The sequence below is a fragment of the Stylophora pistillata genome, chromosome 4 (genome assembly GCF_964205215.1).
Source record: "Stylophora pistillata chromosome 4, jaStyPist1.2, whole genome shotgun sequence".
NCBI classification, from domain to species: Eukaryota; Metazoa; Cnidaria; class Anthozoa; order Scleractinia; family Pocilloporidae; genus Stylophora; species Stylophora pistillata.
The window spans coordinates 10,276,132-10,289,709 of NC_142522.1; the positions used below are offsets into that span (position 1 = coordinate 10,276,132).

A 13,578-nucleotide genomic window follows, 5' to 3' on the forward strand; every position below is an offset into this window, starting at 1 on the left:
AAGGCACTCATTCTCAGTTGTCTTTGAGAGCGCGAGCGAAAATGTGCCACGTGATACTCCATCATGACAAAAGGTACGTGGGGGTTCAAAAAAGATGCTATTGAGTTGCATAACCATCCTTATTACGTCCATTTTGAAATCAATGGTAATTCTTGTGATCTGATTGGCTGTCATTAATGCGATTTATTTACGCATTTCACCATTTTTACACTAAATCGAATTTTTTTCTTAACCAATGAGGAAGCTTTACTGACGTACAACAACCAATTGCTTGCTTCATGAAATAAGTCAAATTGCAAGAAAATGAAAAATAGACTTTCATTCTACAAACCAGGATCAACAGAACATTTGTACAGAATAAAAGATCTTGTGTCTATGCAACTGTTTTTTGCGATTTCAAACTGAAGTTTTTATTTAAGTCATGCCTCTGATTTCAAATCAAACTGCTTTCCAATCAGTTCAATTACCACTATTAACTAGTAAAGTTCTTTCGTGATAATGACTTACATGTTAAGAAACATTTATTAATTAGTCAGGGAGGGTGCGTTTGGGGAATTGCATTGTTCTTAGGGGGGATTAAGGGAATCAGTCATTGCCGACAGAATAAATTAAAAGGGGGACTGACGAAAAACTGTCAATGAAGGGTGGGGGGAGCCATAAGAATATTAGAGAGCCTTAGTGGGGATACATAAATTTTATCGTGACACAACCAAAACCTCTATGACCCCCCAGTGGGCCCTTATAGATTGTGCTTGCGTACCTTTTGGCGTAATTTAGAAAAACGAACATAGTTTTCTTCTTTTTGAGTTACTATTAAAAAAAAAAAAAAAAAAAAGAAAACTCTATGTCAGCTTTAAGAGTGTTATCTTGCCTACACCAATCAGATAACCACATTTGGGTATGTATCACACACCAATCAGATTGTCGCATTCGGGTATGAATCTGAAACCAATCAGATCACAGCATTGGGGTATGCCAGCACCAATCCGAGTGTCGTCCTTCATACTAATCACGTCAGGAAATTAGGGTACCACGATTACGTTCCGATGGAATCAACCCAACATTGACACACAGGAAGAGATATCATTGAGGCTTTGTATTTTGGAAGGGCTAGTTTTGCTGACTCAGGTAAAACTCGTGCAAAGCATTTGTTTGCTTTTGCCCGGTGACAGCTCTTTTCGCAAAGGTTGAAAAGACCACCAAGTTATACCTACTTTCTGCGTCGACTGCCATGTTAAATTTCCGTTTCTTTGCTTCAGAAATTTTTCCATGAGTAAAGTATTGTGTTTAAACGGTACTTCCCCGCTGCAATTACGTTTTTTGTTTTACTCGTCACTATGGACTAGTTAGTCTTTCTCAGATAAAAAGCCATTTTCCAGTAAACAACGTAAAATTTTAAGACATAATCCTACCTCACTGAAAAAAATTTCACAAGGAACATATTGCTACTGTCGGTCAATTTTCCATCACGTGTCAATTCCTTGTAAACAACCTGCATTTTATTACGTATTTCGGACGCTCTGGGTAAAGTCCAGGCCCCGGTTGTTCAAAGGATGGATAAATTTATCCACGGGATAAGCTTATCCGGTGGATAAAAAGGCTATCCACTGGATGGTTATCCAGCGGATAAAAAGTTGTTGCAGAAAGCACGGATAGCGAGACGTATAACTATCCGATGGATTACTCGCTATCAAGGCAGTTGCCATGGTTACAGCCCAGGCATTGCGTGTCTGTTCGCTCGCGCGTGCTAGTGGCTTAGCACTCATCTCCATATTTCAGAATGACGTGACGTCTTTCCCAATCTTCGTAACCTTCTTCGGAAGCGTCAATTTTCCATCACATGTCAATTTCTTGTAAACAACCTGCATTTTATCACGTATTTCGCACGCTCCGGGCAAAGTCCAGGAAAATATTGTGGTCATCAAAGATTCCCATGAACAATGAAATAAATAATGCAATAATATTATAACCATGCAAACATTTCCCATAAAGCCATTGGGTCTCATTGTTGATGGACCATACCATTTACAGTGCATATGAACATTTTTGCAATCAAATGTATGTTTGAGTTGAGCCCCCCGTGTAGAACTTAAAAAAAAGTGTTAGCAATGTGCTCCCTAACAGCATTACCAGTTTCACGGCCATGATACTGACTGTGAAGGTCAGGAGCACGTCCTTCATCATCCATTTCACAGTCCTCTGGATCTGGCTCCCTTAAACTTATAGCAAGGTTGTGTAAAATGCAACAAGCTACAATTATTGAGCACACCCTGTGAGGAGCCATCCTTACTTCGGAGTATAGCACATGAAATCTCCTTTTTAACACCCCAAAAGTTCGCTCGTTGGTACATCGCGTTATTTTGTGAGCTCTGTTGAAACGTTCCTCCTGGGGTGTTTTAGGGGTTGAGATAGGGAGTCATGAGGAATGGGGAACATGCATATCCACTATCTCCAAGTAGTACACCATCTGCCGGACCAGTCCCTTCCAGGTCAAGCCCCATGGCTGACGTTCGAAAAATTTGGCTATCAAGTGTAGAGCCAGGCCATCTAGCCACAACATTTGTAAACATTCCTACAAAATTCAATTACATTCTATGCAACACACTGGTTTTTACGTCCAACACAACATTCCCAGTGAAATAAATTAGCTATTTATAGTGCAAGTGTACGTTTTCCCAGTCTTAAACTGTATTCCCATAAAAGTTTCGTAATGTGAACATACACACAGACCCTAAATTTGGAGCTGTAATCGTAAGGTTTTTTTAAATTCATTTTGTCAAAACGAAGTGTTCGAAACTGGATTGCCGCTTGCATTTAAACCACAGTTTATAACCAACCTCAATTAACTACAACCTATCCCTTTTCTAGAAATGGTAGATTCCAAGAGATTTCTTGACATGTCTCTTTGAGTAACAGCAAATTACATGTTATTAAACAATGCTACTTAGCTAGAGAATGCTCTGTGATGTTATGTTTTAGCACTCAATTCAACACAGTCCACTGAAAATTTTCCATGTTGGAAAACACGTCAAGTGATCACCGATGAATATTTTCCATGCGGTCGTGTCACCATTCGAAGGCTTAACACCTGTTAGCAAACAAGATCGATTACAGTTGAGAGTTCCAAAATGGAAAGGGAGATCTCACGGTTCAAAAACTCAATTATTTCAATCAATTCGTTCAGTTCGTTTCGTCGTAAATTGTGTACATGCGTGAATCTTGGGATCACACGATTGATCACATGCGTTACTCAAGCCAATCACTCGCACATTCCTCCTTACGTGACAGAAAAGCGTTACAGTTTGAAAGCGAAATTCTTCGGCTTTCATGCTCATATTTTGGACAAAATAATAACTGAAATACACATGTGATAGTAAGCATAGCAAAGTTTGAGTTAAACGGAATGTTACCCTTTGCTATACAAATAATGAGAGCAACACAAACTTGCTTACCTCAATGGTCGCAGATTGCCTGGACATTGATTGAGTAAAATCCTTTCCGGTTCACGAAGTCCGGCTCGTTCTCGTGAGGGGCCTTTATTCTGACATGAGTACCGTCGATGCACCCGATAGCACAGGGAAAACCACCTACTCTCAACAAACCTTGCTTTATTTCGTCTCGTTCCGCACGAGTGCACAGGAATTTTATGAAGTCGCCTAACTTTACAGTCAAGGCTTTTGTCACCCGGCGAACTACCCGGCTGTCGACTTGTCAAATCCCTGAAAAGTGTCACCTTCTACTTGAAGAAACGAACCCGAAGCTAAGAATCTGAGGGTGATAAGGACTCGCATTATAGCAGGAACAACACGGTTGCGATTTTTTTGGGGAGCGATATCGTCTGCAACAAGGCCAACGATGTACTGTATCGCCTCTCTTCCAAAACGATACCTGGATCTCAATTCAGCGTCTGTATATGTTTCTAACGGATCGAGTTGGCGGCGATAAATTCTCCTTTTTCTTTGATGTTGATTTTCGGGAAGGTGACAGCGAAGAAGAATTTATTTGTGTTTATCCGGTGGATGAAATTTATACTACCTACCTAACCATGGATAAATTTATCCGCTGGATAGCGAGTGGATAGCGCTATCCATGCTTTTAACAACCGATATGACGTCATGGATAAAATTTATCCGCTGGATAGCGATTTATCCAGCGGATAAGAAGTTATCCATCCTTTCAACAACCGGGGCCAGATAGACAACTACGAAATAAGGAGCCTTAGTTGTTACGTATGGGATGCCATTACCGCCAAAATTATATTTTTAAAATTATTCAGCCTCTTTTTCATTAACCACTTACTTATACGAATTAACCATACTTGTCACGATATTATTTAGCCCATTTCAAAAATTATTCAGCCTTATTTTCATTAACCACCTACTTTTACTAATTAACCACGCTTGACACAATATTATTCAGCCCATTTTGAAAATTATTCAGCCTTTTTTTCATGGGGCTTGTTTTTAATTATATCCCAACATAACTTGAAGGATTATAAATATATCCCAGAGTTCTTTTCACATCCTTTTCGTTGCAATATGGCCGGCAGTACAGGGATCGCGGATGTTGCACGTTTGTTCTCCCAAGCTGCTACCAATTTAATAAGTCTAGCATCACCAGAGTTTCGAGCAACTAACACTACTTCTGATCTACCTCATGTTGATTGTTAGTTCTTTGGTTTCTTTCTCTCTTTTGCGGCCCTTGTGACGGTGAAATGTTTTGCTTGACTTGATGTTCCACGTGAAGTTGTGTTGCTTACAACTAGTGATGGCGCGTTGTGAACTTTTTGGTACGGAGAAAACGCTCGTTTCAACTCAGCTTGAGCTCGATCAGAAGTACTATTAGTTTCTCGAAGCTCTTGTGATGATTGTGGTGCTAGACTTATGAAATTGGTAGCAGCTTGGGAGAGCAAACGTGCAACATCCGCGATCCCTCTACTGTCGGCCATATTGCAACGAAAAGGACATGAAAAGAACTCTGGGATATATTTATAATCCTGCAAGTTATGTTGGGATATAATTTAAAACAGGCCCCATCAAAAAAAGGCTGAATAATTTTCAAAAAGGGGCTGAATAATATTGTGTCAAGTATGGTTAATTCATAAAAGTAGGTGGTTAATGAAAATAAGGCTGAATAATTTTTGAAATGGGCTAAATAATATTGTGGCAAGTATGGTTAATTCGTAAAAGTAAGTGGTTAATGAAAAAAAGGCTGAATAATTTTAAAAATATAATTTTGGCGGTAATGGCACCCCATAGTTACGCCCACGTGAAGAACTGAGAGCGAAAAATGTATTAGGTTAGAGGCTATTGGAGATAAATAGAGTTTCCGCAGTTTGCCTCTCACTGCAGAATTATGTGGAAGAAGATTTGTGATGAAAGTAGCTGTTATTGAATGATTTTGATTTTTTCTCTGACTAAGGAACTGCAGTAAGCATAGTCTTAGCCTGTGAGAAGGCCGTTGTTAGGTCTCGACTGTGAAGGAGATTACAGGAAGCGAGGCGCCAGCCTCAGCTTATTATTGCTAGCAATTATTCAGACACCGGTGGCAGTAGACCATACGTGTGTCTGAACTTTTTTTCCACTGATATCTTTTGAAAGCAGATGCTCTTTTTCTTTTACAAGAAGGAAAGCATCAGTTAATAAGTGTCTTCAACATGCGTAACATGCTTATGTTTATATTGGTAGAACTGCTTGCATAATCAGCATATGTTTAGCTTTTTGAAGGGAAAATTACTAGAATAATGACTTGTTTGATCTCTAAGATTGATTATTTTCAATTTTGGTTCATAGTTCAGTGTCTTGGATTTTGCAATTTCTTACTAGATACTTAGCACTGAGTCGTTCGTCGTCAGGAGGACTGGGCACACTGAAACTAATTAAAGATTGCGTCGGTTCCAGTTCCCGGCAGTCAACAAAATTCTCAGAAGATCGAACGTTTGGAAACTGAGTCACTGCCTCTAGTCTGGAATTAAATGGATTAGATAATGACTTTTTATCGGAGTAAGTGTGTAACTTAAAATAATGAAGATTTCGTGCTTTATCACCACAAAGATATCATTTAGACTCGTTTTGTGTTTCTGTTTTGAAAAGCATACTTTTAGAAAGAAAAAGTAGCCAAATTTTCAAAAACGAGCATAATTTTAAGCCTAATTTGGAAAAAAAAAATCGAGTAATGCTGGCAGTAGAATATGCTACTTTAACTAGCACAATATATAATGGCCAGCCCTCTGGCGCAGTGACAAATAAGAACCGGTCCCTTCTAGTAAGTGCCACATCTGTGCGCTTCTAACTTCATAAAGTGATCAAAACCGTTTGCCACATTCGAAAAAAGTCTCGCAGTAACCAATTTGTTTATTTTTTCTCTTTCTTTCTAAGTATGACTTACGGCCTTCACATTCCCAAAGAATAAAGTCTGTGCAGTAGTTGACCGCAACTCCAAGCTTTTAAAATTTGCATAATCCTTTGTCGTAATGACGCAGCAATTTCTTATCTTAACATCGAGGAAAACAATTGTTAAACCGATCGAGGAGAGTTGGAAAAAAAAAGTAAAAGATCCTTCTAGCCGATTTAATCGAACACTTCATTTCGTTTGATATCTGGAAATCTTATTTTGATACGTTAGAGATGTACAACGTTGCATTAATGACCGTGATGGCAATTTACATGGCACTTAGCATCTCACTGGGACGGGGAGTCCCCTACGCGACTACGTCATGTAGTCAATGCGTTATAGTGATTCTACATTTTTTTCTTTCCTCGATGATCTTAACACTTACCACAAATACAGTTGGCTATTTCAGTGTAAGTGTCTACCACATGAAGCTGCAAGGGACCGTGTTAGTTCGAAACGAGCCGAAAAGCGAGCCTACTATAGTAGTTTTGCTTTACCTCTTCCTGACCTCCTTGGAACGGGGAATCCCCTATTTCTTAAGAGAGTACTTTAATGAACTTTCTCGACTTCTGTAGAATAATAATTGTTTCTGCCACTAAGACCGTTCATTAGGGCTAAAGAAAGGCTTTATAATTATAACAGCTTCCCATCCACGGAAATTTGTGTTTTCTGACCGAAAAAAATCCATAGTTTTCAGCATCGAGAGTGGAAGAGCACAAACGGTAGGCAAACATAAACTGATGATTCGCACTTATTTTACACTTGCTCAATCAGCAGTTTTTTTTACCGTATTCTGGTATACTTTCGGCAAGATCAAGTTAAGCGTGAATGTTCATTTTATCTATCACCACAGGTTAACAAAAGATGCAAACTCAATGATGGTGACACGCACGGTATGAAAGGCGCTATTAAGGTGAATAGTTGAAGATACCTGTGCGTAAGCTTTCATTCGTGAATACATGTCCACTGACCGAAAACGTTTTCCACGACAACCATTGACGAAACTGATTTGATTCGAATTGTTTCTCAATGGGAATGGAAATGGAACATTTAGAATATACACAGCCTTTTTATCTAAGAGGTTATTCGGTTGTTGGCTTCTGACATAAGTAATTAAATTTACGTATTTCACCTGCTCACGTCTGATGCGCCGTATTTGTCAGGCAAACCCTTATGCCCAAGCTAAAATCTAAGTAACTTGACATGCATCACGATTTGACATAGAATCCGTCTACACTACTGTCAAGAGCTATGTGGTGAAAAACTGACCAAAAAATAGCCCCTGCAATGAGTCTTCACAATAAGACGTATGTTTTATGGTGATGGGGGCCTTCGGGGCACAAACATTCCCTAACGAAGATTTTTAGCGACCTTGTGCGCTATTACTGAATTTTTCCGGTGTTTGACAAACGCCCTCAAACTTGGTTATAGCGCCCTTTTTTCGGCCGCGTCGATAGATTTCCACCGACCGGTATAAACGAAGAAAACAAACAAACAAACAAAACTGGGGAAGGTCTTAAATGATCCGTATATTTTCACAACGATGTAGTCAATGACATGATATATTTCAAAAACGGCAAAGAGCTGATATTTTTCTCTCTCGGCTCCTGTCTTAGCTGATCCTGTTATTAGCATTGTGGTCACAGTTAGCGTCAGGAAAGCCGGCAAGATGTTCCCAGTTGGGAAATTTCTTACGATACTTTCCCGATACTCCAGGGGCTCAAACGGAGTGCATAGCATGTCCCAAGTGCCCAGCAGGAACGGGACTCACACCGCTATGCGGTACAAAAATTTCAAATTACACCACCATTAAATGTGAACCTTGCATAGAGAATGAGACTTTCTCTGACAAACATGATAGCATTGAGAGTTGCAGATCGTGTCATGACTGTGGATTAAAGAATATTATTCGGCAGTGCACCCCTGATCAAAACCGCAAATGTGGCAACAAATGCCCTGAAAGACATTTTCTGGACCACAATGGTTTTTGCCAGGAATGCTATTTTTGCTGTCCCACCGTTCATGAATCTGCCAGACTGAAAAACTGTAAAGACATTGGAATGGGTAGGGAATGGCAGTGCCTCGAGACCCATCAGAATAGCCTCTGCAAGGAAATAAGGGAGACTGCGGAAAATGCTACAAAAACAACAGCGACTTATGACGTAACCACACCCACTCCTGTTGTTGACCCACCTGTCGATGACTTTAACTTGGATTTAAGTGGTACAGCATCAACGAAAGACACTAAGAAGCCTGTACTCAAATCCGAAAAAAAACATTCGCTTCCAGCAACAACAAAGGCAGTTATATACAAGAGGTCAACACAAGAAGAAGGGGAAAAAGTGTCGGCTACATCTATAGCCTTGATTACCATTGTGGCTACGACTCTGGTTTTTGTTTTGGCAGCATTTTTCTACTACTGTTGGAAACAATCACATCCTGACGGTATTTCTATATCTATTATTGCCTAAGGATTTGTTGTACTTTATTTATAGGTCCTTTGAGTAAATTGAGTCTGCTGGTCCAATAATATTCCTCTCTGATGTATTAGGTCAAAGAGTCAAGTTCATCTGGATTTTCTTAAACAAATTGAAACTTATTAAAATTTGAAGCAACATTTGATCAATTCTTATCATTTAAAAAGTTTCACTATCATGATTATGTGAGGTTTCATACAGATATACACAGTTAAGACTAAGCAAGTAGTGATTATAAAATGACCATCCTATGTCCAAAATTATTTCTTTTTCAATCTGATCTGAAGGACCACAACCATCTCTTTCCCTGATAAATTAGCACAGTAACCTCTCTCTTCCATTTGACACTTTTTTTTTTAGCAAGGAAACATTTTAGCTGAGTACAGAATGGGTGATCACTCCCATTCTGAAATTTCCAAGTAACATTATTGAATTCATTTGTGCCTTCATCGAGGGTGTACTTTATTTATTAATAAACAATTAATACAAACGTTCAGCACCCGGTTAGCTCAATGGATAGAGCGCTGGACTGTTGTGCGGGAGGTCGAGGGTTCGAGCCCCGGCCGGACCAACACTCAGGGTCTTAAAATAATTGAGAAGAATTTGCTACCTTTCTATAACATCAAGAAATGGTTATATAGATATTCTAGTCTTCTCAGATAGGGACAAATAAATGGAGGTCCCATCTCTGGCAGGGTTGGGGTAGGAGACGTTAATTTCCCACACACGAGATTGCTGTGTGGGATCCCACCCATCCCACCCCCCTGGGGTGGGATGGGTGGGATATTGGGCGCACTTAATTTGGAGCCTCGCTGTGTTGTGAGACCCTCACCATACTCTGGTGAAAGTGATTAAATAAATACAATAACACAGCAATGCTATGTTGCAGTTACAAATCCAAATGAGAGTATACCCCTGAGAGACGTGAGAGGTTCTGATGATAGAGATGCAGGCTCAACAGAAACTGTAGAAGGTAGTGACTACCAATACACAATATTTGACTTGTGTATCAATATTTGTGTATCATACAATCTACCGAACAAGCCTTTTGGAGAAATGGACCAATTTAGAGACATACATTTCTTAACCACACTTCTCTTTGACTGATCTCAGAGAAGCTGAAATGTGTAGAAAGCAAAAGTTATTTCATTGGTAGGATAGAAACAAAGAATGAAATATGCTCTTGATTTTTGACATCTTAAGTATATAGGCACTTAAAAATGTCTGGAGAAGTAGCAATAGAAAATGCTGATCCCGAAACCCCTAAACTCCCAGGATCTGATAGTTGATTCTCCCCTCAAGCTTCCACAGAATTTCCCTGTAGTTTAGTTCAGAGAATTTGCTGTTAGATTGAGCTAACAACCTCTACCTGTTAAGTTTGTATTTTCTCATTACTGTGCTGGACTCCATTAGAAGTTACCTGTTAATCCCTTCTGGGTGTCAAGGATATTTAAGTGGTTATTTTTTTTTTCTTTCTCAGATGCACTAGAGGCTGATGACCATGAGGAGTCTCTCACTGGTAGGCTTGGACAAGACCTGCAGCCAAAAACTGATTTGATTCCAACAGGTGACGTGAACATCCCACTTTTGTTAGACAAAGTTAACTACCTTGTTTACCTCTGTAAATGCATAGATCACATGTTGAGTTTGCCATCAGATGTTGTATTTCTTCTCTCACAGGCACTCTCCTTCTCTTTCAGTCAGCATCAAAACTGATTGACATATCATGTGAAAAGGGCTCTATTTATGTGAAGAATTACAGTTTCTACCACACTCTTAAGTCATTAACAGCCCCCCTCCCCCATTCAATGTTAGCTAAAAGTTCATTAAATAACAGTACATTGTTTTTTGTTTTTTTTTGGAGGGGAGGAGGAGGGACAAATAGGTTGACTTAACAGGGACAAAAGAGAAAAAAATTGAAGTAATGTAATAAGGGGTTAAAAAGATCAATTTGTCAACAATTTTGTCACAGATTACTTGGTGTGATGAGAAATGCACAACTATAGCCTAATGAATGGTTGGTAAAATGAAAGTGTCCCACAAGGATCTATTTTAGGACCCCTTTTATTCTTATTATATGTAAACGATTTGCCCAATACTTCTAGCTTACTAACATTTCATCTATTTGCTGATGATACTAACATTTATTTTTCTAGCAAAAACCTTAGTCACCTTGAAACAACCCTAAATCATGAACTTAAATCTGTTGCTGAATGGATGAAATGTAATCGATTTGCACTTAGTATTTCTAAAACTAACTTTATTCTTTTTCATTCCAGTAAACTTAAACCTAATCAGTCATTAAGAATCAAAATTGATGGTGTACTTGTTAAACAAGTTGAATCCACTAAGTACCTTGGCATAACATTTGATTCTAACTTAACATGAAAAAGTCATATTAATGAGCTTTGTTTGAAACTATGCAAAACTGTTGGTATCTTGTCTTAAGTGAGACACTCTGTCAACAAAGATATATAGTCTTGTCATGCTTTATTACTCCCTTATCTATCCATTCCTCACTTATGGCATCCATGTCTGGGGTTTAACCTTTCCCTCATTTCTAATACAATTATTTATTATCCGAACAAAAAAGCGATCAGAATAATATCTTTCTCTGAACCAAAATCCCATTCTGAGCTTCTGTTTAAATCCCTCAATCTTCTTAAGCTCAATGATGTTATTGAATTACAGATCCTCTCTTTTGTTTATCAGTTGTCACATAGACTGTTACCCCCTTGTTTCAATAGATAAATCAAATTTACATCTTCTGTTCATTCCTACTCACCAAGGCAATCATGTAACAGAAATCTTTATGTAGCCTCAGTTAATATTACTCAATATGGCCTACCGGGTCCCTAAAATTCACTGGCCCTCGCCTTTGGAATTCCTTACCTACAAGTATAATTAATTCAAATTCTCTTAGAATATTTTGCAAAACCCTGAAGAACTGTATACTTAATTGTTGCTCTTTTTAATTATCTACTTTAGTGCATGAAGTAATACTTTTTATTAAAAGAAAAAAAAATTATTATTCATTTTGCCCTTAGTATTTAACTATATCTTATAATTAGGGGTCATCCACTAGATTAGCCTTTGCTATTTGGATGATCCTAACTATATAGCTACCTACTCTATTGCTAAATTTTTTCTCCTTATTCCTTTGCTGTACTGTGTTTAGTTGCTATGTAAATTTAACCTATATATCTTGTAAAACCAAGCTGAGTTAAGTAAATCATCATCAAAATCATCATCAAGTAAACTCATACCCTGTATTGTTCCAAGACTACCCAGATTAAGTTTCCTTCCCAGCAAAGATTGTATTCTTAATAATACATTCTACTAGTACTACAAAATAGGAAATTTTATGTTACAATCACACTAGCTCAATTACCAGTACTCTTATTAAGACTGTTTACAATCTAAGAGTTCAATGGAAAAGTCTCTGAAATGCCACAGCTGTGCAACCATGACAATCAAATACTGTTGCACTATGCGCAGAGGATGCTGGATCCCCTAGAGACACCAACAAAAAAAAACTGGCGTTCCGTTGGGCAAGTCTTGAAAGTTTCAGAGCAAGACTTGGACCTGATAGAAATTGACTACAAAGCAGGAAGAAGTCCAACAGTTAGTCTCATTGCTACTCTGTGCACCTTTTCAAAAGTGCCCTCAATGGGAGACTTTGTACAAGCTCTTGCTGCTTGTGACAGGTATGACATGGCCAACAATATTTGCAACTGGCCGTGGGATCTACGAACTGTACAACGAGGGAAAATTATGCAGCAAGCTTGTAACAGCAAATCAGTAAGCAACTAGCTAGCTAGCCTGATGCATTTTGATCTATTGGCTGCCAAGGAAAAAAAAATTGTACAGAAATATTACAGTAGTAGGGTGAGGCGCGAGTAGTCCAGTGGTCAGTGCGCTGGACTCTGGGCCAGATGGCCCGGGTAAGTCATGGCTGGGGCTTGACATTGTGTCCTTTAGCAAGAAGCTTCACTCACATTGTTTCGTCTTCTCGGAAAGGACGTCTCCTGCACCTATCAATTAGTTAATTTCGGCAGGGGACATTAAATAACCCACATCACGAGATTACTGTGATGTGGTCGGGCCTGTTTACTGGGAATGGGGGGGAGGGGGCATCTGTAAAAATTTTCTCCTTTATTGTAAGCTGCCACTGGCAGTCAGGAAAAGTGCCCGCACAGTGTTGTAAAGCGCATTAGAGCATTTGCATGGAAATGCGCTACAGAAATCGATATATATTATTATCATTTAGTAAATAATCTCACCTAGTCTGCTGCAGTATGTGCAAGGGAAACATAACAAGCAGGTCATAGTAATAACCAAGGGCTTATGAAACTGCAACATATAACTTTTGCACAGAGGCTTCTTGTATCTCAGTATGGTGAAAGACACAGAAAATGAAGTGATTAATTTTCATTAACACAGTATGCTCAAAGTCACAGTGGATAACATTTCTACAACAAAGTAAAGTTGCAGACAAACCTTTAGAATTATTGTATTCTCAACTTTAAAAGACAAGTCAAAGAGTCGCACTCTAACTTGCTGATGGCAATGTTGTTTTAAACAGCAGACATTCCCCTGTATGATATTATGCTGCTTTTTCTCCAATCCTTTTTAAAGAGACATGCTCAATATTGATTTTCTCCTATTAGGATCTTTTGTATTAAAGTTTTACACTTCATATTATTAA

General features: G+C 38.7%; 1 protein-coding gene across 1 annotated transcript; it reads left to right on the forward strand.

The window, feature by feature from the left end:
• The first annotated feature begins 6,827 nt into the window (after nucleotides 1-6,827).
• On the forward strand, nucleotides 6,828-11,258 carry LOC148732427 (uncharacterized). Its single transcript, XM_088757841.1, has 6 exons — nucleotides 6,828-7,115; nucleotides 7,247-7,306; nucleotides 8,010-8,838; nucleotides 9,760-9,843; nucleotides 10,351-10,459; nucleotides 11,150-11,258. Exons 2-6 carry the CDS (start codon nucleotides 7,289-7,291, stop codon nucleotides 11,256-11,258), a joined length of 1,149 nt encoding a protein of 382 aa, XP_088613967.1. The 5' UTR covers nucleotides 6,828-7,115; nucleotides 7,247-7,288.
• The last annotated feature ends 2,320 nt before the right edge of the window (nucleotides 11,259-13,578 follow it).

What these genes read in the sequence shown, in the direction of transcription:
- LOC148732427 (XM_088757841.1), top strand. An exon ending in GAAACAATCACATCCTGACG is followed by an intron (nt 8,839 to 9,759) that starts GTATTTCTATAT and finishes GCTATGTTGCAG; the next exon opens with TTACAAATCCAAATGAGAGT. An exon ending in CTCAACAGAAACTGTAGAAG is followed by an intron (nt 9,844 to 10,350) that starts GTAGTGACTACC and finishes TTTCTTTCTCAG; the next exon opens with ATGCACTAGAGGCTGATGAC.